Source organism: Nerophis lumbriciformis, linkage group LG07 (assembly GCF_033978685.3).
Source record: "Nerophis lumbriciformis linkage group LG07, RoL_Nlum_v2.1, whole genome shotgun sequence".
NCBI lineage: Eukaryota > Metazoa > Chordata > Actinopteri > Syngnathiformes > Syngnathidae > Nerophis > Nerophis lumbriciformis.
This window is the reverse complement of record NC_084554.2, coordinates 5,500,137-5,527,500: the sequence shown is the minus strand read 5'-3', so window position 1 is coordinate 5,527,500 and position 27,364 is coordinate 5,500,137. Positions and strand designations below refer to the sequence as shown.

The 27,364-nt window shown below is 34.2% G+C and overlaps 1 protein-coding gene across 3 annotated transcripts in view; it reads right to left on the bottom strand.

The window, feature by feature from the left end:
- The window catches only part of LOC133609884 (rho GTPase-activating protein 29-like), a 251,586-nt gene that overhangs the window by 23,966 nt on the left and 200,256 nt on the right, over positions 1 to 27,364 (bottom strand). For all 3 annotated transcript variants that reach the window (XM_061965910.1, XM_072913447.1, XM_061965912.2), the window contains 4 exons: positions 10,951 to 11,130; positions 10,749 to 10,886; positions 10,523 to 10,683; positions 6,113 to 6,315 (listed from right to left, as the gene is read on the bottom strand). In XM_061965910.1, coding sequence (XP_061821894.1) covers positions 6,113 to 6,315; positions 10,523 to 10,683; positions 10,749 to 10,886; positions 10,951 to 11,130 — 682 coding nt within the window. The remainder of the gene's footprint in view (positions 1 to 6,112; positions 6,316 to 10,522; positions 10,684 to 10,748; positions 10,887 to 10,950; positions 11,131 to 27,364) is intronic.

Genomic DNA, 27,364 nt, shown 5'->3' with positions numbered 1-27,364 from the left:
ATTTTTGCAGGCCAATGTGGGCTCCATTCACTTTGGTCTCTGAATTTAAGGCCCCCAGAGCCCAAGGGCGGGGTCTTAAGTGATGTCCCTACAGGGGACTGCAGGTGATTCACACCTCCATGGAATGATCAACGACTTCCAAAAGCCAAAGTGATCCAATCCTATGATCCTCCCAAATCCGAAAAGGTGTCATTTTGGGGGTATTCTACTTTTTTAATCCTGTTCCATTCCAATCCACTTGATTAGCACAAGTCAAAATGAGTAAAAGTTTCACAAAGAGCTGCACACCAGTTAGAATGCACAGAAAAACCAACGTACAACTAAAGACAGTCTAGCGCAAAAAATCATCTCTGTTTAGTTTAAAGTAATCAATACATGAAATAAATTAACTAACAGTGGTTTAAAAACCAAATAGAAAACATATTCAAAGTCATTGAAGTTGTGGACGTCACAATCAGCAGAGAGAGATTGTTCCAAAGCTTTGGAGTGACTGCAAAGGAAAGTGGATTATTATCTAGTTGTGATATAGTTGTTTTATAGTTGTATCTAGTTGTGAAAAAGTTGTATCTAGTTGTGATATAGTTGTATCTAGTTGTGACATAGTTGTATCTAGTTGTGACATAGTTGTATCTAATTGTGACATAGTTGTATCTAATTGTGATATAGTTGTATCTAGTTGTGCTAGAGTTGTATCTAGTTGTGATGGAGTTGTATCTAGTTGTGCTAGAGTTGTATCTAGCTGTAATATAGTTGCATCTACTTGTGATATAGTTGTGATGTAGTTGTTAGATAGTTGCATCTAGTTGTGACAGATATATCTATTTGTGATAAAGTTGTATCTAGATGTGATATAATTGTATCTAGATGTGATATAATTGTATCTAGTTGTGATATTGTTGTAGCTAGTTGTGATCTAGTTGTGATATAGTTGTATCTATTTGTGACATAGTTGTATCTAGTTGTGATAAAGTTGTATCTAGTTTTTACATAGTTGTATCTAGTTGTGACATAGTTGTATCTAGTTGTGATATAGTTGTACCTAGTTGTGACGTAGTTGTATCTAGTTGTGACAGTTGTATCTAGTTGTGATATAGTTGTGATATGGTTGGATATAGTTGTATCTATTTGAGATATAGTTGTATGTAGTTGTGATATAGTTGTATCTAGTTGTGATTTAGTTGTATCTTGTTGTGACATAATTGTATCTCGTTTTGATATAGTTGTATCTAGTTGTGAAAAAGTTGTATCTAGTTGTGATAAAGTTGTATCTAGTTGTGATATAGTTGTATCTAGTTGTGACATAGTTGTATCTAGTTGTGATATAGTTGTATCTAGTTGTGATGGAGTTGTATCTAGTTGTGACATAGTTGTATCTAGCTGTAATATAGTTGTATCTACTTGTGATATAGTTGTGATATAGTTGTGATATAGTTGTATCTAGTTGTGATATAGTTGCGATATAGTTGTATCTAGTTGTGACAGTTAAATCTAGTTGTGATATAGTTGAATCTAGTTGTGATATAGTTGTAATCTAGTTATATCTAGTTGTATTTAGTTGTGATCTAGTTGTATCTAGTTGTGATGTAGTTGTATCTTGTTGTGATCTAGTTGTATGTAGTTGTGATATAGTTGTGATCTAGTTATATCTAGTTGTGATCTAGTTATATCTAGTTGTGATCTAGTTGTATCTTGTTGTGATCTAGTTGTATGTAGTTGTGATATAGTTGTATCTAGTTGTGATATAGTTGCGATATAGTTGTATCTAGTTGTGACAGTTAAATCTAGTTGTGATATAGTTGAATCTAGTTGTGATATAGTTGTGATCTAGTTATATCTAGTTGTATTTAGTTGTGATCTAGTTGTATCTAGTTGTGATATAGTTGTATCTTGTTGTGATCTAGTTGTATGTAGTTGTGATATAGTTGTATCTAGTTGTGATATAGTTGCGATATAGTTGTATCTAGTTGTGACATAGTTAAATCTAGTTGTGATATAGTTGAATCTAGTTGTGATATAGTTGTGATCTAGTTATATCTAGTTGTATTTAGTTGTGATCTAGTTGTATCTAGTTGTGATATAGTTGTATCTAGTTGTGATATAGTTAAATCTAGTTGTGATATAGTTGAATCTAGTTGTAATATAGTTGTATCTAGTTGTGATATAGTTAAATCTAGTTGTGAGATAGTTGAATCTAGTTGTTATATAGTTGAATCTAGTTGTGATATAGTTGTGATCTAGTTATATCTAGTTGTGATCTAGTTGTATCTAGTTGTGATATAGTTGTATCTAGTTGTGATATAGTTAAATCTAGTTGTGATATAGTTGAATCTAGTTGTGATATAGTTGTGATCTAGTTATATCTAGCTGTGATCTAGTTATATCTAGTTGTGATCTAGTTGTATCTTGTTGTGATATAGTTGTATCTAGTTGTGATATAGTTGTATCTAGTTGTGATATAGTTGTATCTAGTTGTGATATAGTTGTATCTAGTTGTGATATAGTTGTGATATAGTTGTATCTAGTTGTGACATAGTTAAATCTAGTTGTGATATAGTTTAATCTAGTTGTGATATAGTTGTGATCTAGTTATATCTAGTTGTGATCTAGTTGTATATAGTTGTGATCTAGTTGTATCTAGTTGTGATATAGTTGTATCTAGTTGTGATATAGTTAAATCTAGTTGTGATATAGTTGAATCTAGTTGTGAGATAGTTGAATCTAGTTGTGATATAGTTGTATCTAGTTGTGATATAGTTAAATCTAGTTGTGAGATAGTTGAATCTAGTCGTGATATAGTTGTATCTAGTTGTGGTATAGTTGTATCTAGTTGTGACATAGTTAAATCTAGTTGAGATATAGTTGTATCTAGTTGTGGTATAGCTGTGATGTAGTTATATATATTGTATCTGGTTGTGATCTAGTTGTATCTAGTTGTGATATAGTTGTATCTTGTTGTGATATAGTTGTATCTAGTTGTGGTATAGTTCTATCTAGTTGTGATCTAGTTGTATCTAGTTGTGATCTAGTTGTATCTAGTTGTGATCTAGTTCTATCTAGTTGTGATCTAGTTGTATCTAGTTGTGATCTAGTTGTATCTAGTTGTGATATAATTGTATCTAGTTGTGATATTGTTGTAACTAGTTGTGATCTAGTTGTGATATAGTTGTATCTATTTGTGACATAGTTGTATCTAGTTGTGACATAGTTGTATCTATTTGTGACATAGTTGTATCTAGTTGTGATAAAGTTGTATCTAGTTGTGACATAGTTGTATCTAGTTGTGACATAGTTGTGATATGGTTGGATATAGTTGTATCTATTTGAGAAATAGTTGTATGTAGTTGTGATATAGTTGTATCTAGTTGTGATCTAGTTGTATCTAGTTGTGATCTAGTTCTATCTAGATGTGATCTAGTTGTATCTAGTTGTGATCTAGTTGTATCTGGTTGTGATCTAGTTGTATCTAGTTGTGATATAGTTGTATCTACTTGTGGTATAGTTGTATCTAGTTGTGATATAGTTGTATCTAGTTGTGGTATAGTTGTATATAGTTGTGATCTAGTTATATCTAGTTGTGATATAGTTGTATCTAGTTGTGGTATAGTTGTATCTAGTTGTGGTATAGTTGTATCTAGTTGAGATCTAGTTGTGACATAGTTGTATCTAGTTGTGATCTAGTTGTATCTAGTTGTGGTATAGTTATATCTAGTTGTGGTATAGTTGTATCTAGTTGTGATATAGTTGTATCTAGTTGTGATCTAGTTGTATGTAGTTATATCTAGTTGTGGTATAGTTGTATCTAGTTGTGGTATAGTTGTATCTAGTTGTGATCTAGTTGTGATCTAGTTGTATCTAGTTATATCTAGTTGTGGTATAGTTGTATCTAGTTGTGATCTAGTTGTATCTAGTTGTGGTATAGTTGTATCTAGTTGTGGTATAGTTGTATCTAGTTGTGATATAGTTGTATCTAGTTGTGACATAGTTGTATCTAGTTGTGGTATAGTTGTATCTAGTTGTGATCTAGTTGTATCTACTTGTGACAGAGTTGTATCTAGTTGTGGTATAGTTGTATCTAGTTGTGATATAGTTGTATCTAGTTGTGACATAGTTGTATCTAGTTGTGGTATAGTTGTATCTAGTTGTGATCTAGTTGTATCTACTTGTGACAGAGTTGTATCTAGTTGTGATATAGTTGTATCTACTTGTGGTATAGTTGTATATAGTTGTGATCTAGTTGTATCTAGTTGTGATATAGTTGTATCTAGTTGTGATCTAGTTGTATCTAGTTGTGATATAGTTGTATCTAGTTGTGATATAGTTGTATCTAGTTGTGGTATAGTTGTATATAGTTGTGATCTAGTTGTATCTAGTTGTGATATAGTTGTATCTAGTTGTGACCTAGTTGTATCTAGTTGTGATCTAGTTCTATCTAGTTGTATCTAGTTGTGATCTAGTTGTATCCGGTTGTGATCTAGTTGTATCTAGTTGTGATATAGTTGTATCTAGTGGTGGTATAGTTGTATCTAGTTGTGATCTAGTTGTGATATAGTTGTATCTAGTTGTGATCTAGTTGTATCTGGTTGTGATCTAGTTGTATCTAGTTGTGATATAGTTGTATCTAGTTGTGGTATAGTTGTATCTAGTTGTGATATAGTTGTATCCGGTTGTGATCTAGTTGTATCTTGTTGTGATATAGTTGTATCTAGTTGTGATATAGTTGTATCTAGTTGTGGTATAGTTGTATCTAGTTGTGACATAGTTGTATCTAGTTGTGACATAGTTGTATCTAGTTGTGATCTAGTTGTGACATAATTGTATCTAGTTGTGACATAGTTGTATGTAGTTGTGGTATAGTTGTATCTAGTTGTGATCTAGTTGTATCTAGTTGTGATATAGTTGTATCTTGTTGTGATATACTTGTATCTAGTTGTGGTATAGTTCTATCTAGTTGTGATATAGTTGTATTTAGTTGTGATATAGTTGTATCTAGTTGTGATATAGTTGTATCTAGTTGTGATCTAGTTCTATCTAGTTGTATCTAGTTGTGATCTAGTTGTATCTGGTTGTGATCTAGTTGTGGTATAGTTGTATCTAGTTGTGGTATAGTTGTATCTAGTTGTGATCTAGTTGTATCTAGTTGTGACATAGTTGTATCTAGTTGTGGTATAGTTGTATCTAGTTGTGATCTAGTTGTATCTAGTTGTGATATAGTTGTATCTAGTTGTGATATAGTTGTATCTACTTGTGGTATAGTTGTATCTAGTTGTGACATAGTTGTATCTAGTTGTGACATAGTTGTATCTAGTTGTGACATAGTTGTATCTAGTTGTATCTAGTTGTGATCTAGTTGTATCTACTTGTGACATAGTTGTATCTAGTTGTGGTATAGTTGTATCTAGTTGTGATCTAGTTGTATCTACTTGTGACATAGTTGTATCTAGTTGTGGTATAGTTGTATCTAGTTGTGACATAGTTGTATCTAGTTGTGATATAGTTGTATCTACTTGTGGTATAGTTGTATCTAGTTGTGACATAGTTGTATCTAGTTGTGACATAGTTGTATCTAGTTGTGACATAGTTGTATCTAGTTGTGATCTAGTTGTATCTAGTTGTGGTATAGTTATATCTAGTTGTGGTATAGTTGTATCTAGTTGTGATCCAGTAGTGATATAGTTGTATGAGCTTAAAGAGGATGTAATATGATGTAATGATGTACAATGACAAGAGAATATGTCTGAGAATAAAAGCCCTGAGGGACACCAAAGGAGACGAGAGAGGAGACAAAGTCAAGTGATGAATTAACTGGAGAGTCAAGTCAGTTATGACTAACGAGAGTTGCATGATGGAATGAAAGTAACAATGTTCAAAAGATCATTCAAACTCCTTAATGGTGCTGTTTGAGTGCTAGGAAAGTCTTTAAAACCAGCCTGGAAACAACAAGAAAACCATGCCAGTCAAGATGTGAGACTATTTGTACTAGCACTGCTTCCTCTACTTTGTGAAAGAAAACCTTCAAATGAACCCTAGAAGAAGATTCTGGCGTGTTGATTTCATTTAGAGAGGTGAAATCCTTCCAAGCAAGGCATAGATGTATGTGCCTGCAGGTCCCTACCTGGGCTAGCGCTGGGTGAGTCAATGGATCGGGACTCGCTGCTCCCGCCTGCGCTTTCCGAGTCGCTGCACATCTTGGCCTGTTGGCCCGTGTTGGATGCGTCCACCTCGTCGACACCAAGCAGGTCGGATGTCACGGAACTTTGCGACAGGTTAGTGGAGGATGAATGGCTGCCAATCGGCGTGCGGTTGGTGAGAGACATTCTGGCGAGGACAAATCAATGCCATGAACAACCAAGACCTACATTTCCCAAATGTGCAGTGTCGGGCTACAACCATTTGTCGACAATAACATTTGCCGCCAACAAAACAAGGTTAATTGTTTTTTTTAAGCACTCTGCCTTTCCTTTCTTTTAAATTTACATTCTATTAGTCATTTTAATTTTTGTAACAGCTGAATGCGCAGCACAGTAGAGTAAAAATAAATATATTTATGAATGAATTAGTCATCTTTGTTGTTCGTAAGCACATGCCTAAAATAACTTAAGCCGATGGAAAAGTTAGAGCCATTAAATATGTGTACGTTATCTGACAAATCGACTATCAAAATAATTGTTAGTTGCAGCTCTATTGTAAACATGGAAGTGTAGCTCCTCTCCTCTGACTGCAAGTGCTCCTACAGCAGGAATACAACATCTGGCAAGACTCCAACATACTTCAGATATTTTTCTAAATGTCATAAAGAGTGTGTTTATATCATTTGTGTGTTGAGCTGTTTTAAAAAAAAAAAGCACAATATTTAAAACACATTTCATTAAAGCAAACTACTTGTTCAGTCATGATATTAAAAACTTAAAAATTATCCTTTTAGGGTACACATATTGATGATGAAAGATTATATATATCTGTGATTAATTGCAATTAATTTGGAGTTAACTATGAAACAAATGCGATTTGCTGCAATTAAATATTTTAGCCCAAATTTGTACGCTTAATTCTTACATCACTAAATAAAGTAATATAAAGTAAAGTAACAATTTTGTTGTAGATGATTTGAATGATTAAGATCAATGCTGTCCTAAAATCACATGATCTACTATTGATTATTTTGCTCTCCTGACTAGTAACACATACACATTATTTTTTTACACTGTATTAATTAAGCTTTATTATCCAACTAGTCGCTAAGATAATCGTTGACTAATTGACTATCAAAATATTCGTTAGTTGCAGCTCTATTATGAACATGGAAGCGTAGCTCCTCTCCTCTGAGTGCAAGTGCTCCTACAGCAGGAATACAAAATCTGGCAAAACACCAACATACTTCAGGTATTTTTCTAATTGTCATTAAGAGTGTGTTTATATCATTTTTTGCGTTGAGCTGTTTAAAAAAGCACGATGTTTACACTTATTAATTCTATCTGTGATCAATTGCGATACATTTTGAGTTAACTATGAACAAAATGTGATTTGTTGCGATTAAATATTTTAGCCCAAATTTGTACGCTTAATTCTTACATCACTAAATAAAGTAATATAAAGTAAAGTAACGATTTTGTTGTAGATGATTTGAATGAATAAGATCAATGCTGTCCTAAAGTCACATGATCTACTATTTATTATTTTTGCTCTACTGACTAGTAACACATACACATAATTTTTACACTGTATTAAGCTTTATTATCCAACTAGTCGTTAAGATAATCGTTGACTAATCGACTATGAAAATAATCGTTAGTTGCAGCTCTAATATAAACATGGAAGTGTAGCTCCTCTCCTCTGAGTGCGAGTGCTCCTACAGCAGGAATACAACATCTGGCAAAACACCAACATACTTCAGGTATTTTTCTAATTGTCATTAAGAGTGTGTTTATGTCCATTTTGCGTTGAGCTGTTTAAAAAAGCACAATATTTTAAACACATTTCATTTAAGCAAATTAATTGTTCAGTCATTATATTAAAAACTTGAACATTATCTGTCTAGGGTGCACTTATTAATGATGAAAAATTCTCTCTCTGTGATTAATTGCATTTAATTTTGAATTAACTATGAAACAAATGCGATTTGCTGCAATTAAATATTATAGCCCAAATTTGGACGCTTAATTCTTACATCACTAAATAAAGTAATATAAAGTAAAGTAACGATTTTGTTGTAGATGATTTGAATGATTAAGATCAATGCTGTCCTAAAGTCACATGATCTACTATTTATTATTTTTGCTCTACTGACTAGTAACACATACACATTATTTTTTACACTGTATTAATTAAGCTTTATTATCCAACTAGTCGCTAAGATAATCGTTGACTAATCGACTATCAAAATAATCGTTAGCTGCAGCTCTAATATAAACATGGAAGTGTAGCTCCTCTCCTCTGAGTGCAAGTGCTCCCACAGCTGGAATACAAAATCTGGCAAAACACCAACATACTTCAGGTATTTTTCTAATTGTCATTAAGAGTGTGTTTATATCATTTTTGCGTTGAGCTGTTTAAAAAAGCACGATGATTACACTTATTAATGACAAAAAATGTCGATCTCTAATATTAACGGAACAAAACAACCAAATACAATTGAAAGTAAGTAAACACAATAACACATTTTTATAAATCTTATTTCACTACATTTACAACATCTTAGTATTGTTGTAAATCAGAAGATGTAATAAAGTTGGGGTATTGACTGCTACAAATAATTATTTTAACCTAAATAAAGAGGCTAGTGCACAATAACGGAACAAAAGCAAAAGTTGGCTAACATTAAAAAAATGTGGGTTTTGCCCCCTTTTTTTTCTTTTTATTTATATGATGTTTATAAACTCAGGAAATAAATTGTTTTCTGTCCTGACTAAGAAAAATGTTTTGACGGTGGAACAGTTGAAATGGGATTAAAAAAGGAAAAGGGGTAGAGGCTAGAAATAGGATGAGGAAAAAAAACAGGAATTCCTGGAAATTTAGTTAACGTGGACAAATGGTTCTTTGAATGTCTAGGATGAGTTAAATGTGTTGAAGGTGGAATGGTTTGAAGAATGTGGGAATTGTGGACGTTTGAAAAATTGACGATTCATTTTAAATGGGGAAAATGAAAAAAAAAAGTAGGAATTATGGGAAATCCAGGATTTTGTTTTAGAATTGTTGAAGTAGAGCACATACTTCCCAAACAGGCCGAATATTTTGAAGTTGGAGCAGTTTGAATCGGATAAAAAATGTGGGAGTTGTGGAACTTTGAAAAATGTCCCATTCATTTCAATGGGAATTTCCAAAACATTTGGGAATTTCGGGAAAAGCAGGAATATTTTCGAAAATGAATGAGTTGAAATGGTTGGTGTTGACATTTTTCAAATCGGTCGAGAAATGTTGAAGTAGTAACGTGTTGAATTGAGAAATATTATTACGGAATTCCTGGAATTTCGGGAAAACCGATCATTTTTCCAGTTCAAAAAAACAACTTTGTTTTTTGTCCTGATTAAGGGGAATGTTTTGACGGTGGAACGGTTGGAATGGGTTGAAAAATGTGGAGTCACGAGAAAAAAGGGTGGACATAGGGCTTTGGAAAACCAGGAATTCTGGAAAATCCTGGAATTTTTTGTAACATGGAAGAATGGTCGTTTGAATTTCCAGGATGGTGGAATGTGTTGAAGGTGGAATGGTATGAATCGGTTGAAGAATGTTCCATTGATTTCAATGGGAAATTCCAAAACATTTGGGGATTTCCGGAAAAGCAGGAATTTTTTTGAAAATGGTAAAAAAAAACAAAAAAACTTGTATGGTCTGAATGAGTTGAAATGGTTGGTGTTTACATTTTTCAAATCGGTTGAGAAATGTTGAAGTAGTAACATGTTGATTTGAGAAATGGTATTACAGAATTTCGGGAAAACCGGGAATTTTTCCAGTTCAAAAAACAACTTTGTTTTTTGTGTTGATTAAGAGGAATGTTTTGACGGTGGAACGGTTGGAATGGGTTGAGAAATGTGGAAAGGGTAGTCGACAGAAAAAAGGGTGGAAATAGGGCTTTGGAAAACAAGGAATTCTGAAAAATCCTGGAATTTTTTGGAACTTGGAAAAATGGTCGTTTGAATTTCCAGGATGGTGAAATGTGTTGAATGTGGGATGGTATGAATCGGTTGAAAAATGTGGAAATGGTGAAAGTTTGAAAAATGGCCAATTAATTTTACATGGGGGAAAATGAAAATAAAAAAAGGAATTATGGGAAATCCTGGATTTTTTTTTTTTTGGAATTGTTGAAGTAGAACACACAATTCCCAAACAGGCTGAATATTTTGAAGTTGGAACAGTTTGAATCAGATGAAAAATGTGGGAGTTGTGGAACTTTGAAGAATGTTCCAAAACATTTGGGAATTTCCGTAAAAGCAGGAATTGTTTTGAAAATGGTAAAAAACAAAAAAAAAAAAAACTTGTATGGTCTGGTGGTGGACAAACGCACATGGTCATGGTTTAAATGTCTCACCCTCCACCCGATGAATCCAGCGCATTGGCTGAAATCCTTCGGACAAACTTGACGTAGCGCTGCCCGGGCTCGTACAGTTTTGCGTGGTCACACAGACTCTGGTGGTTGACGGGGAGCGCCGCCACCTGGGCCTGCTGGAGCTGGAACCAGTTGACTGTGACCTAGAACAGGTGAGCCATTCCCATCACATCACTTTCCACTTTCCACAGGTTAAAGGAAAACGTACAGCTTTGAGGGTGAGGTCGCATTGGAAGACCATCTTTCGGAGCTGGGTAATGATGTCACTCTTGGTCTTGGCCAGATCCACCGTCTTTTTCCTAACGTCAATACAACACGCATCGTAGAGCTGCCTCGCCTCAGTATCCTGCCAGAGGAAGGACAACTCCTTATTCATGGATGCTGAAACCAACAAGAGAACAAGGTAATACCTTTTGCAGGGCTTCCTCTTCCAGCCGGCGTCGCTTCTCTCGTTTGAGCCATACCGCACTTCCCGGTCCTCCCATTGGCTCCTCCTTCAGCCGGCCGGAAGACTCCTTGGCCTTTTCGTACTCGTCCTTACGATGGCTCTTCTGCAACTCGGCCTTTTTCAGAGCACTCTGTGCTTCATGCTACAAACACATGGAGTTGAACAAAAAAACATGACACACCACTGTTTATCACGGACTACTTTTCCGGAAATTTCCATTGAAATAATTGGGACATTCTTCAAAGTTCCACAACCCCCACATTTTTCATCTGATTCAAACTGTTCCAATTTCAAAATATTCAGCCTGTTTGGCTCTACTTCAACAATTCCCCCCCCAAAAAATCCAGGAATTCCCATAATTCTATTTTTATTTTTCTCCATTTAAAATGAATTGGCCATTTTTCAACCGAATCATACCATTCCACCTTCAACACATTCCACCATCCTGGAAATTCAAACTACCATTTTTCCAAGTTAAAAAAAATTCCAGGATTTTCCAGAATTCCTGGTTTTCCAAAGCCCTATTTCCACACTTTTTTCTCGTGACTACTCCTTCCACATTTTTCAACCCATTTCAACCGTCCCACTGTCAAAACATTCCTCTTAATCAGGACAAAAAACAAAGTTGTTTTTTGAACTGGAAAAATTCCCGGTTTTCCCGAAATTCCGTAATACCATTTCTCAATTTAACATGTTACTACTTCAACATTTCTCGACCGTTTTGAAAAATGTGAACACCAACCATTCCAACTCATTCAGACCATTCAAGTTTTTTTCACCATTTTCAAAAAAATTCCTAATTTTCCAGAAATTCCCAAATGTTTTGGAATTTCCCATAGAAATGAATGGAACATTCTTCAAAGTTCTACAACTCCCACATTTTTCATCTGATTCAAACTGTTCCAACTTCAGAATATTCAGCCTGTTTGGCTCTACTTCAACAATTCCCCCCCCCAAAAAATCCAGGATTTCCCATAATTCCTTTTTTAAAATTTTCCCCATTTAAAATGAATTGGCCATTTTTCAAACTTTCACCATTTCCACATTTTTCAACCGATTCATACCATTCCACCTTCAACACATTCAACCATTCTGGAAATTCAAACTACAATTTTTCCAAGTTAAAAAAAATTCAAGGATTTTCCAGAATTCCTGGTTTTCCAAAGCCCTATTTCCACACTTTTTTATCGTGACTACTCCTTCCACATTTTTCAACCCACTTCAACCGTTCCACCGTCAAAACATTCCTCTTAGTCAGGACAAAAAAAAAATTGTTTTTTTGAACTGGAAAAATTCCCGGTTTTCCCGAAACTCCTTAATACCATTTCTCAATTCAACATGTTACTACTTCAACATTTCTCGACCGTTTTGAAAAATGTAAACACCAACCATACAAGTTTTTTTTTAATTACCATTTTCAAAAAATTCCTGCTTTTTCGGAAATTCCCAAATGTTTTGGAATTTCCCATTGAAATCAATGGAACATTCTTCAAAGTTCCACAACTCCCACATTTTTCATCTGATTCAAACTGTTCCAACTTCAAAATATTCAGCCTGTTTGGGAATTTTGTGTTCTACTTCAACAATTCTAAAAAAAAATCCAGGATTTCCCATAATTCCTTTTTTTAAATTTTCCCCATTTAAAATGAATTGGCTATTTTTGAAACTTTCACCATTTCCACATTTTTCAACCGATTCATACCATTCCACCTTCAACACATTCCACCATTCTGGAAATTCAAACGACCATATTTCCAAGTTCCAAAAAATTCCAGGATTTTTCAGAATTTCTGGTTTTCCAAAGCCCTATTTCCACTCTTTTTTCTGGCGACTACTCCTTCCACATTTTTCAACCCACTTCAACCGTCCCACCGTCAAAACATTCCTCTTAATCAGGACAAAAAACAAAGTTGTTTTTTGAACTGGAAAAATTTCCCGGTTTTCCCGAAATTCCGTAATACCATTTCTCAATTTAACATGTAACTACTTCAACATTTCTCGACCGTTTTGAAAAATTTAAACACCAACCATTTCAACTCATTCTGACCATTCAAGTTTTTTTTTGTTTTTTTTACCATTTTCAAAAAAATTCCTAAATTTCCGGAAATTCCCAAATGTTTTGGAATTTCCGATTGAAATCAATGGAACAATCTTCAAAGTCCCACAACTCCCACATTTTTCATCTGCTTCAAACTGTTCCAACTTCAAAATATTCAGCCTGTTTGGGAATTTTGTGTTCTACTTCAACAATTCTAAAAAAAAATCCAGGATTTCCCATAATTCCTTTTTTTTAATTTTCCCCATTTAAAATGAATTGGCCATTTTTCAAACTTTCACCATTTCCACATTTTTCAACCGATTCCTACCATTCCACCTTCAACACATTCCACCATTCTGGAAATTCAAACGACCATATTTCCAAGTTCAAAAAAAATTCCAGGATTTTCCAGAATTCCTGGTTTTCCAAAGCCCTATTTCCACACTATTTTCTCGTGACTACTCCTTCTATATTTTTCAACCCATTTCAACCGTCCCACCGTCAAAACATTCCTCTTAATCAGGACAAAAAACAAAGTTGTTTTTTGAACTGGAAAAATTCCCGGTTTGCCCGAAATTCTGTAATACCATTTCTCAATTTAACATGTTACTACTTCAACATTTCTCGACCGTTTTGAAAAATGTCAACACCAACCATTTCAACTCATTCAGACCATTCAAGTTTTTGTTTTTACCATTTTCAAAAAAATTCCTACTTTTCCGGAAATTCCCAAAAGTTTTGGAAATTCCCATTGAAATAATTGGGACATTCTTCAAAGTTCCACAACTCCCACATTTTTCATCTGATTCAAACTGTTCCAACTTCAAAATATTCAGCCTGTTTGGCTCTACTTCAACAATTCCCCCCACAAAAAAATCCATGATTTCCCATAATTGTATTTTTATTTTTCTCCATTTAAAATGAATTGGCCATTTTTCAAACTTTCACCATTTCCACATTTTTCAACCGATTCATACCATTCCACCTTCAACACATTTCACCATCCAGGAAATTCAAACGACTATTTTTCTAAGTTCCAAAAAATTCCAGGATTTTTCAGAATTCCTTTTTTTTCAAAGCCCTATTTCCACCCTTTTTTCTGGCGACTACTCCTTCCACATTTTTCAACCCACTTCAACCGTCCCACCGTCAAAACATTCCTCTTAATCAGGACAAAAAACAAAGTTGTTTTTTGAACTGGAAAAATTTCCCGGTTTTCCCGAAATTCCGTAATACCATTTCTCAATTTAACATGTAACTACTTCAACATTTCTCGACCGTTTTGAAAAATTTAAACACCAACCATTTCAACTCATTCAGACCATACAAGTTGTTTTTTTGACCATTTTCAAAAAAATTCCTACTTTTCCGGAAATTCTCAAAAGTTTTGGAAATTCCCATTGAAATAATTGGGACATTCTTCAAAGTTCCACAACTCCCACATTTTCCATCTGATTCAAACTGTTCCAACTTCAAAATATTCAGCCTGTTTGGCTCTACTTCAACAATTCCCCCCACAAAAAATCCATGATTTCCCATAATTCTATTTTTATTTTTCTCCATTTAAAATGAATTGGCCATTTTTCAAACTTTCACCATTTCCACATTTTTCAACCGATTCATACTATTCCACCTTCAACACAATCCACCATTCTGGAAATTCAAACGACCATTTTTCCAAGTTCAAAAAAATTCCAGGATTTTCCAGAATTCCTGGTTTTCCAAAGCCCTATTTCCACTCTTTTTTCTGGCGACTACTCCTTCCACATTTTTCAACCCACTTCAACCGTTCCACCGTCAAAACATTCCTCTTAGTCAGGACAAAAAAAAAAATGTTTTTTTGAACTGGAAAAATTCCCGGTTTTCCCGAAATTACGTAACACCATTTCTCAATTCAACATGTTACTACTTCAACATTTCTCGACCGATTTGAAAAATGTCAACACCAACCATTTCAACTCATTCAGACCATTCAAGTTTTTTTGTTTTTTTTATCTTTTTCAAAAAAATTCCTGCTTTTCCGGAAATTCCCAAAAGTTTTGGAAATTTCCATTGAAATAATTGGGACATTCTTCAAAGTTCCACAACTCCCACATTTTTCATCTGATTCAAACTGTTCGGACTTCAAAATATTCAGCCTGTTTGGCTCTACTTCCACAATTCCCCCCACAAAAAATCCATGATTTCCCATAATTCTATTTTTATTTTTCTCCATTTAAAATGAATTGGCCATTTTTCAAACTTTCACCATTTCCACATTTTTCAACCGATTCATACCATTCCACCTTCAACACATTCCACCATCCTGGAAATTCAAACTACCATTTTTCCAAGTTCCAAAAAATTCCAGGATTTTCCAGAATTCCTGGTTTTCCAAACCCCTATTTCCAATCTTTTTTCTGGCGACTACTCCTTCCACATTTTTCAACCCATTTCAACCGTCCCACCGTCAAAACATTCCCCTTAATCAGGATAAAAAACAAAGTTGTTTTTTGAACTGGAAAAATTCCCGGTTTTCTCGAAATTCCGTAATACCATTTCTCAATTTAACATGTTACTACTTCAACATTTCTCGACCGTTTTGAAAAATGTCAACACCAACCATTTCAACTCATTCAGACCATTCAAGTTTTTGTTTTTACCATTTTCAAAAAAATTCCTACTTTTCCGGAAATTCCCAAAAGTTTTGGAATTTCCCATTGAAATGAATGGGACATTCTTCAAAGTTCCACAACTCCCACATTTTTCATCTGATTCAAACTGTTCGAACTTCAAAATATTCAGCCTGTTTGGCTCTACTTCAACAATTCCCCCCACAAAAAATCCATGATTTCCCATGATTCTATTTTTATTTTTCCCCATTTAAAATGAATTGGCCATTTTTCAAACTTTCACCATTTCCACATTTTTCAACCGATTCATACCATTCCACCTTCAACACATTCCACCATCCTGGAAATTCAAACTACAATTTTTCCAAGTTCCAAAAAATTCCAGGATTTTCCAGAATTCCTGGTTTTCCAAAGCCCTATTTCCACTCTTTTTTCTGGCGACGACTCCTTCCACATTTTTCAACCCATTTCAACCGTCCCACCGTCAAAACATTCCTCTTAATCAGGACAAAAAACAAAGTTGTTTTTTTGAACTGGAAAAATTCTCGGTTTTCCCGAAATTCTGTAATACCATTTCTCAATTTAACATTTTACTACTTCAACATTTCTCAACCGATTTGAAATATGTAAACACCAACCATTTCAACTCATTCAGACCATACAAGTTTTTTTCACCATTTTCAAAAAATTCCTACTTTTCCGGAAATTCCCAAAGGTTTTGGAAATTCCCATTGAAATAATTGGGACATTCTTCAAAGTTCCACAACTTCCACATTTTTCATCTGATTCAAACTGTTCCAACTTCAAAATATTCAGCCTGTTTGGCTCTACTTCAACAATTCCCCCCACAAAAAATCCATGATTTCCCATAATTCTATTTTTATTTTTCTCCATTTAAAATGAATTGGCCATTTTTCAAACTTTCACCATTTCCACATTTTTCAACCGATTCATACCATTCCACCTTCAACACATTCCACCATCCTGGAAATTCAAACGATTATTTTTCTAAGTTCCAAAAAATTCCAGGATTTTCCAGAATTCCTGGTTTTCCAAAGTCCTATTTTCACTCTTTTTTCTGGCGACTACTCCTTCCACATTTTTCAACCCACTTCAACCGTCCCACCGTCAAAACATTCCTCTTAATCAGGACAAAAAACAAAGTTGTTTTTTTGAACTGGAAAAATTCCCGGTTTTCCCGAAATTCCGTAATACCATTTCTCAATTTAACATGTTACTACTTCAACATTTCTCGGCCGTTTTAAAAAATGTAAACACCAACCATTTCAACTCATTCAGACCATACAAGTTTTTTAGTTTTTTTTACCATTTTCAAAAAAATTCCTACTTTTCCGGAAATTCCCAAAAGTTTTGGAAATTTCCATTGAAATAATTGGGACATTCTTCAAAGTTCCACAACTCCCACATTTTTCATCTGATTCAAACTGTTCGAACTTCAAAATATTCAGCCTGATTGGCTCTACTTCAACTATTCCCCCCACAAAAAATCCATGATTTCCCAAAATTCTATTTTTATTTTTCTCCATTTAAAATGAATAGGCCATTTTTCAAACTTTCACCATTTCCACATTTTTCAACCGATTCATACCATTCCACCTTCAACACATTTCACCATTCTGGAAATTCAAACGACTATTTTTCTAAGTTCCAAAAAATTCCAGGATTTTTCAGAATTCCTTTTTTTTTCTCAAAGCCCTATTTCCACCTTTTTTTCTGGCGACTACTCCTTCCACATTTTTCAACCCACTTCAACCGTTCCACCGTCAAAACATTCCTCTTAATCAGGACAAAAAACAGAGTCGTTTTTTGAACTGGAAAAATTCCCGGTTTTCCCGAAATTCCTTAATACCATTTCTCAATTCAACATGTTACTACTTCAACATTTCTCGACCGATTTGAAAAATGTCAACACCAACCATTTCAACTCATTCAGACCATTCAAGTTTTTTTGTTTTTTTTACCATTTTCAAAAAAATTCCTGCTTTTCCGGAATTTCCCAAAAGTTTTGGAAATTCCCATTGAAATAATTGGGACATTCTTCAAAGTTCCACAACTCCCACATTTTTCATCTGATTCAAACTGTTCTAACTTCAAAATATTCAGCCTGTTTGGCTCTACTTCAACAATTCCCCCCACAAAAAATCCATGATTTCCCATAATTCTATTTTTATTTTTCTCCATTTAAAATGAATTGGGCATTTTTCAAACTTTCACCATTTCCACATTTTTCAACCGATTCATACCATTCCACCTTCAACACATTCCACCATCCTGGAAATTCAAACTACCATTTTTCCAAGTAAAAACAAATTCCAAGATTTTCCAGAATTCCTGGTTTTCCAAAGCCCTATTTCCACTCTTTTTTCTCGTGACTACTCCTTCCACATTTTTCAACCCATTTCAACCGTCCCACCGTCAAAACATTCCTCTTAATCAACACAAAAAACAAAGTTGTTTTTTGAACTGGAAAAATTCCCGGTTTTCCCGAAATTTCGTAATACCATTTCTCAATTTAACATGTTACTACTTCAACATTTCTCGACCGATTTGAAAAATGTAAACACCAACCATTTCAACTCATTCAGACCATACAAGGTTTTTTTTTTACCATTTTCAAAAAAATTCCTACTTTTCCGGAAATTCCCAAAAGTTTTGGAAATTCCCATTGAAATAATTGGGACATTCTTCAAAGTTCCACAACTCCCACATTTTTCATCTGATTCAAACTGTTCGAACTTCAAAATATTCAGCCTGTTTGGCTCTACTTCAACAATTCCCCCCACAAAAAAATCCATGATTTCACATAATTCTATTTTTATTTTTCTCCATTTAAAATGAATTGGCCATGTTTCAAACTTTCACCATTTCCAAATTTTTCAACCGATTCATACCATTCCACATTCAACACATTCCACCATTCTGGAAATTCAAACGACCATTTTTCCAAGTTAAAAAAAATTCCAGGATTTTCCAGAATTCCTGGTTTTCCAAACCCCTATTTCCACTCTTTTTTCTGGCGACTACTCCTTCCACATTTTTCAACCCATTTCAACCGTCCCACCGTCAAAACATTCCTCTTAATCAGGACAAAAAACAAAAATGTTTTTTGAACTGGAAAAATTCCCCGGTATTCCCGAAATACCATTTCTCAATTTAACATGTTACTACTTCAAGATTTCTCAACCGTTTTGAAACATTTAAAGACCAACCATTTCAACTCATTCAGACCATACACGTTTTTGTTTTTTTACCATTTTCAAAAAAATTCCTACTTTTCCGGAAATTCCCAAAAGTTTTGGAAATTCCCATTGAAATAATTGGGACATTCTTCTAAGTTCCACAACTTCCACATTTTTCATCTGATTCAAACTGTTCCAACTTCAAAATATTCAGCCTGTTTGGCTCTACTTCAACAATTCCCCCCCCAAAAAAATCCATGATTTCCCATAATTCTATTTTTATTTTTCTCCTTTTAAAATGAATTGGCCATTTTTCAAACTTTCACCATTTCCACATTTTTCAACCGATTCCTACCATTCCACCTTCAACACATTCCACCATTCTGGAAATTCAAACTACCATTTTTCCAAGTTCCAAAAAATTCCAGGATTTTCCAGAATTCCTTTTTTTCCAAAGCCCTATTTCCACTCTTTTTTCTGGCGACTACTCCTTCCACATTTTTCAACCCACTTCAACCGTCCCACCGTCAAAACATTCCTCTTAATCAATACAAAAAACAAAGTTGTTTTCTGAACTGGAAAAATTCCCGGTTTTCCCGAAATTCCGTAATACCATTTCTCAATTCAACATGTTACTACTTCAACATTACTCGGCCGTTTTGAAAAATGTAAACACCAACCATTTCAACTCATTCAGACCATACAAGTCTTTTTTTACCATTTTCTAAAAAATTCCTACTTTTCCGGAAATTCCCAAAAGTTTTGGAAATTCCCATTGAAATAACTGGGACATTCTTCAAAGTTCCACAACTCCCACATTTTTCATCTGATTCAAACTGTTCCAACTTCAAAATATTCAGCCTGTTTGGCTCTACTTCAACAATTCCCCCCACAAAAAATCCATGATTTCCCATAATTCTATTTTTATTTTTCTCCATTTAAAATGAATTGGCCATTTTTCAACCGATTCATACCATTCCACCTTCAACACATTCCACCATTCTGGAAATTCAAGCTACCATTTTTCCAAGTTCCAAAAAATTCCAGGATTTTCCAGAATTCCTGGTTTTCCAAAGCCCTATTTCCACTCTTTTTTCTGGCGACGACTCCTTCCACATTTTTCAACCCATTTCAACCGTCCCACCGTCAAAACATTCCTCTTAATCAGGACAAAAAACAAAGTTGTTTTTTGAACTGGAAAAATTCTCGGTTTTCCCGAAATTCTGTAATACCATTTCTCAATTTAACATGTTACTACTTCAACATTACTCGACCGATTTGAAAAATGTAAACACCAACCATGTAAATGTAAACACCAACTCATTCAGACCATTCAAGTTTTTATTTTATTTACCATTTTCAAAAAATTCCTGCTTTTCCGGAAATTCCCAAATGTTTTGGAATTTCCCATTGAAATAAATGGAACATTCTTCAAAGTTCCACAACTCCCACATTTTTCATCTGATTCAAACTGTTCCAACTTCAAAATATTCAGCCTGTTTGGGAATTTTGTGTTCTACTTCAACAGTTCTAAAAAAAAAATCCAGGATTTCCCATAATTCCTTTTTTTAAATTGTCCCCATTTAAAATGAATTGGCCATTTTTCAAACTTTCACCATTTCCACATTTTTCAACCGATTCATACCATTCCACCTTCAACACATTCCACCATTCTGGAAATTCAAACTACTATTTTTCCAAGTTCCAAAAGATTCCAGGATTTTCCAGAATTCCTTGTTTTCCAAAGCCCTATTTCCACTCTTTTTTCTGGCGACTACTCCTTCCACATTTTTCGACCCATTCCAACCGTTCCACCGTCAAAACATTCCCCTTAATCAACACAAAAAACAAAGTTGTTTTTTGAACTGGAAAAATTCCCGGTTTTCCCGAAATTCCGTAATACCATTTCTCAATTTAACATGTTACTACTTCAACATTTCTCAACCGATTTGAAAAATGTAAACACCAACCATTTCATCTCATTCAGACCATTCAAGTTTTTGTTTTTTTTCACCATTTTCAAAAAAATTCCTAATTTTCCAGAAATTCCCAAATGTTTTGGAATTTCCCATTGAAATCAATGGGACATTCTTCAAAGTTCCACAACTCCCACATTTTTCATCTGATTCAAACTGTTCCAACTTCAAAATATTCAGCCTGTTTGGCTCTACTTCAACAATTCCCCCCCACAAAAAATCCATGATTTCCCATAATTCTATTTTTATTTTTCTCCATTTAAAATGAATTGGCCATTTTTCAAACTTTCACCATTTCCACATTTTTCAACCGATTCATACCATTCCACCTTCAACACAATCCACCATTCTGGAGATTCAAACGACCATTTTTCCAAGTTTAAAAACATTCCAGGATTTTCCAGAATTCCTTGTTTTCCAAAGCCCTATTTCCACTCTTTTTTCTGGCGACTACTCCTTCCACATTTTTCAACCCACTTCAGCCGTTCCACCGTCAAAACATTCCTCTTAATCAACACAAAAAACAAAGTCGTTTTTTGAACTGGAGAAAATTCCCGGTTTTCCCGAAATTTCGTAATACCATTTCTCAATTTAACATGTTACTACTTCAACATTTCTCGACCGATTTGAAAAATGTCAACACCAACCATTTCAACTCATTCAGACCATTCAAGTTTTTTTGTTTTTTTTATCTTTTTCAAAAAAATTCCTGCTTTTCCGGAAATTCCCAAAAGTTTTGGAAATTCCCATTGAAATAATTGGGACATTCTTCAAAGTTCCACAACCCCCACATTTTTCATCTGATTCAAACTGTTTGGACTTCAAAATATTCAGCCTGTTTGGCTCTACTTCAACAATTCCCCCCACAAAAAATCCATGATTTCCCATAATTCTATTTTTATTTTTCTCCATTTAAAATGAATTGGCCATTTTCCAAACTTTCACCATTTCCACATTTTTCAACCGATTCATACCATTCCACCTTCAACACATTCCACCATCCTGGAAATTCAAACTACCATTTTTCTAAGTTCAAAAAAATTCCAGGATTTTCCAGAATTCCTTATTTTCAAAAGCCCTATTTCCACCCTTTTTTCTGGCGACTACTCCTTCCACATTTTTCAACCCATTCCTACCGTTCCACGGTCAAAACATTCCCCTTAATCAACACAAAAAAAAAGTTGTTTTTTGAACTGGAAAAATTCCCGGTTTTCCCGAAATTCCGTAATACCATTTCTCAATTCAACATGTTACTACTTCAACATTTCTCAACCGATTTGAAATATGTAAACACCAACCATTTCAACTCATTCAGACCATACAAGTTTTTTTTTACCATTTTCAAAAAATTCCTACTTTTCCGGAAATTCCCAAAAGTTTTGGAAATTTCCATTGAAATAACTGGGACATTCTTCAAAGTTCCACAACTCCCACATTTTTCATCTGATTCAAACTGTTCCAACTTCAGAATATTCAGCCTGTTTGGCTCTACTTCAACAATTCCCCCTCCAAAAAATCCATGATTTCCCATAATTCTATTTTTATTTTTCTCCATTTAAAATGAATTGGCCATTTTTCAAACTTTCACAATTTCCACATTTTTCAACCGATTCATACCATTCCACCTTCAACACATTCCACTATCCTGGAAATTCAAACTAGCATTTTTCCAAGTTCAAAAAAATTCCAGGATTTTCCAGAATTCCTTATTTTCAAAAGCCCTATTTCCACCCTTTTTTCTGGCGACTACTCCTTCCACATTTTTCAACCCACTTCAACCGTCCCACCGTCAAAACATTCCTCTTAATCAACACAAAAAGCATAGTTGTTTTTTGAACTGGAAAAATTCCCGGTTTTCCCGAAATTCCGTAATACCATTTCTCAATTTAACATGTTACTACTTCAACATTTCTCGACCGTTTTGAAAAAATGTAAACACCAACCATTTCAACTCATTCAGACCATACAAGTCTTTTTTTACCATTTTCTAAAAAATTCCTACTTTTCCAGAAATTCCCAAATGTTTTGGAATTTCCCATTGAAATGAATGGAACATTCTTCAAAGTTCCACAACTCCCACATTTTTCATCTGATTTGAACTGTTCGGACTTCAAAATATTCAGCCTGTTTGGCTCTACTTCAACAATTCCCCCCACAAAAAATCCATGATTTCCCATAATTCTATTTTTATTTTTCTCCATTTAAAATGAATTGGCCATTTTTCAAACTTTCACCATTTCCACATTTTTCAACCGATTCATACTATTCCACCTTCAACACAATCCACCATTCTGGAAATTCAAACGACCATTTTTCCAAGTTTAAAAACATTCCAGGATTTTCCAGAATTCCTTGTTTTCCAAAGTCCTATTTCCACTCTTTTTTCTGGCGACTACTCCTTCCACATTTTTCAACCCACTTCAGCCGTTCCACCGTCAAAACATTCCTCTTAATCAACACAAAAAACAAAGTCGTTTTTTGAACTGGAGAAAATTCCCGGTTTTCCCGAAATTTCGTAATACCATTTCTCAATTTAACATGTTACTACTTCAACATTTCTCGACCGATTTGAAAAATGTCAACACCAACCATTTCAACTCATTCAGACCATTCAAGTTTTTTTGTTTTTTTTATCTTTTTCAAAAAAATTCCTGCTTTTCCGGAAATTCCCAAAAGTTTTGGAAATTCCCATTGAAATAATTGGGACATTCTTCAAAGTTCCACAACTCCCACATTTTTCATCTGATTCAAACTGTTCCGACTTCAAAATATTCAGCCTGTTTGGCTCTACTTCAACAATTCCCCCCACAAAAAATCCATGATTTCCCATAATTCTATTTTAATTTTTCTCCATTTAAAATGAATTGGCCATTTTTCAAACTTTTACCATTTCCACATTTTTCAACCGATTCCTACCATTCCACCTTCGACACATTCAACCATTCTGGAAATTCAAACTACCATTTTTCCAAGTTCCAAAAAATTCCAGGATTTTCCAGAATTCCTTATTTTCAAAAGCCCTATTTCCACCCTTTTTTCTGGTGACTACTCCTTCCACATTTTTTAAACCCACTTCAACCGTCCCACCGTCAAAACATTCCTCTTAATCAGGACAAAAAACAAAGTTGTTTTTTGAACTGGAAAAATTCCCGGTTTTCCTGAAATTCCTTAATACCATTTCTCAATTTAACATGTTACTACTTCAACATTTCTCGACCGTTTTGAAAAATGTAAACACCAACCATTTCAACTCATTCAGATCATACAAGTTGTTTTTTACCATTTTCAAAAAAATTCCTACTTTTCCGGAAATTCCCAAAAGTTTTGGAAATTTCCATTGAAATAATTGGGACATTCTTCAAAGTTCCACAACTCCCACATTTTTCATCTGATTCAAACTGTTCGAACTTCAAAATATTCAGCCTGTTTGGCTCAACTTCAACAATTCCCCCTCCAAAAAATCCATGATTTCCCATAATTCTATTTTTATTTTTCTCCATTTAAAATAAATTGGCCATTTTTCAAACTTTCACCATTTCCACATTTTTCAACCGATTCATACCATTCCACCTTCAACACATTCCACCATCCTGGAAATTCAAACTACCATTTTTCCAAGTTCCAAAAAATTCCAGGATTTTCCAGAATTCCTGGTTTTTCAAAGCCCTATTTCCACTCTTTTTTCTGGCAACTACTCCTTCCACATTTTTCAACCCACTTCAACCGTCGCACCATCAAAACATTCCTCTTAATCAGGACAAAAAACAAAGTTGTTTTTTGAACTGGAAAAATTCCCGGTTTTCCCGAAATTCCGTAATACCATTTCTCAATTCAACATGTTACTACTTCAACATTTCTCAACCGATTTGAAAAATGTAAACACCAACCATTTCAACTCATTCAGACCATTCAAGTTTTTGTTTTTTTCACCATTTTCAAAAAAAATCCTAATTTTCCAGAAATTCCCAAATGTTTTGGAATTTCCCATTGAAATCAATGGGACATTCTTCAAAGTTCCACAACTCCCACATTTTTCATCTGATTCAAATTGTTCCAACTTCAAAATATTTAGCCTGTTTGGGAATTTTGTGTTCTACTTCAACAGTTCTAAAAAAAAAATCCAGGATTTCCCATAATTCCTTTTTTAAAATTTTCCCCATTTAAAATGAATTGGCCATTTTTCAAACTTTCACCATTTCCACATTTTTCAACCGATTCATACCATTCCACCTTCAACACATTTCACCATCCTGGAAATTCAAACGACTATTTTTCTAAGTTCCAAAAAATTCCAGGATTTTTCAGAATTCTTTTTTTTCAAAGCCCTATTTCCACCCTTTTTTCTGGCGACTACTCCTTCCACATTTTTCAACCCACTTCAACCGTTCCACTGTCAAAACATTCCTCTTAATCAACACAAAAAACAAAGTTGTTTTTTGAACTGGAAAAATTCCCAGTTTTCCCGAAATTCCTTAATACCATTTCTCAATTCAACATGTTACTACTTCAACATTTCTCGACCGTTTTGAAAAATTTAAAGATCAATCATTTCAACTCATTCAGACCATACAAGTTTTTTTTTACCATTTTCAAAAAAATTCCTACTTTTCCGGAAATTCCCAAAAGTTTTGGAAATTTCCATTGAAATAATTGGGACATTCTTCAAAGTTCCACAACTCCCACATTTTTCATCTGATTCTAACTGTTCCAACTTCAAAATATTCAGCCTGTTTGGCTCTACTTCAAGAATTCCCCCCACAAAAAATCCATGATTTCCCATAATTGTATTTTTATTTTTCTCCATTTAAAATGAATTGGCCATTTTTCAAACTTTCACCATTTCCACATTTTTCAACCGATTCATACCATTCCACCTTCAACACATTCCACCATCCTGGAAATTCAAACTACCATTTTTCCAAATTCAAAAAAATTCCAGGATTTTCCAGAGTTCCTGGTTTTCCAAACCCCTATTTCTATTCTTTTTTCTGGCGTCTACTCCTTCCACATTTTTCAACCGTCCCACCGTCAAAACATTCCCCTTAATCAGGACAAAAAACAAAGTTGTTTTTTTGAACTGGAAAAATTCCCGGTTTTCCCGAAATTCCGTAATACCATTTCTCAATTTAACATGTTACTACTTCAACATTTCTCGACCGATTTGAAAAATGTAAACACCAACCATTTCAACTCATTCAGACCATACAAGGTTTTTTCTACCATTTTCAAAAAAATTCCTACTTTTCCGGAAATTCCCAAAAGTTTTGGAAATTTCCATTGAAATAATTGGGACATTCTTCAAAGTTCCACAACTCCCACATTTTTCATCTGATTCAAACTGTTCCAACTTCAAAATATTCAGCCTGTTTGGCTCTACTTCAACAATTCCCCCCACAAAAAAACCATGATTTCCCATAATTCTATTTTTATTTTTCTCCATTTAAAATGAATTGGCCATTTTTCAAACTTTCACCATTTCCACATTTTTCAACCGATTCATACCATTCCACATTCAACACATTCCACCATCCAGGAAATTCAAACGACCATTTTTTCAAGTTCCAAAAAATTCCAGGATTTTCCAGAATTCCTGGTTTTCCAAAGCCCTATTTCCACTCTTTTTTCTGGTGACTACTCCTTCCACATTTTTCAACCCATTTCAACCGTCCCACCGTCAAAACATTCCTCTTAATCAACACAAAAAACAAAGTTGTTCTTTGAACTGGAAAAATTCCCGGTTTTCCCGAAATTTCGTAATACCATTTCTCAATTTAACATGTTACTACTTCAACATTTCTCGACCGATTTGAAAAATGTCAACACCAACCATTTCAACTCATTCAGACCATTCAAGTTTTTGTTTTTACCATTTTCAAAAAAATTCCTACTTTTCCGGAAATTCCCAAAAGTTTTGGAAATTCCCATTGAAATAATTGGGACATTCTTCTAAGTTCCACAACTCCCACATTTTTCATCTGATTCAAACTGTTCCAACTTCAAAATATTCAGCCTGTTTGGCTCTACTTCAACAATTCCCCCCACAAAAAAATCCATGATTTCCCATAATTGTATTTTTATTTTTCTCCATTTAAAATGAATTGGCCATTTTTCAAACTTTCACCATTTCCACATTTTTCAACCGATTCATACCATTCCACCTTCAACACATTCCACCATCCTGGAAATTCAAACGACTATTTTTCTAAGTTCCAAAAAATTCCAGGATTTTTCAGAATTCCTTTTTTTTCAAAGCCCTATTTCCACTCTTTTTTCTGGCGACTACTACTTCCACATTTTTCAACCCACTTCAACCGTCCCACCGTCAAAACATTCCTCTTAATCAACACAAAAATCAAAGTTGTTTTTTGAACTGGAAAAATTCCCGGTTTTCCCGAAATTCCTTAATACCATTTCTCAATTCAACATGTTACTACTTCAACATTTCTCGACCGTTTTGAAAAATGTCAACACCAACCATTTCAACTCATTCAGACCATTCAAGTTTTTGTTTTTACCATTTTCAAAAAAATTCCTACTTTTCCGGAAATTC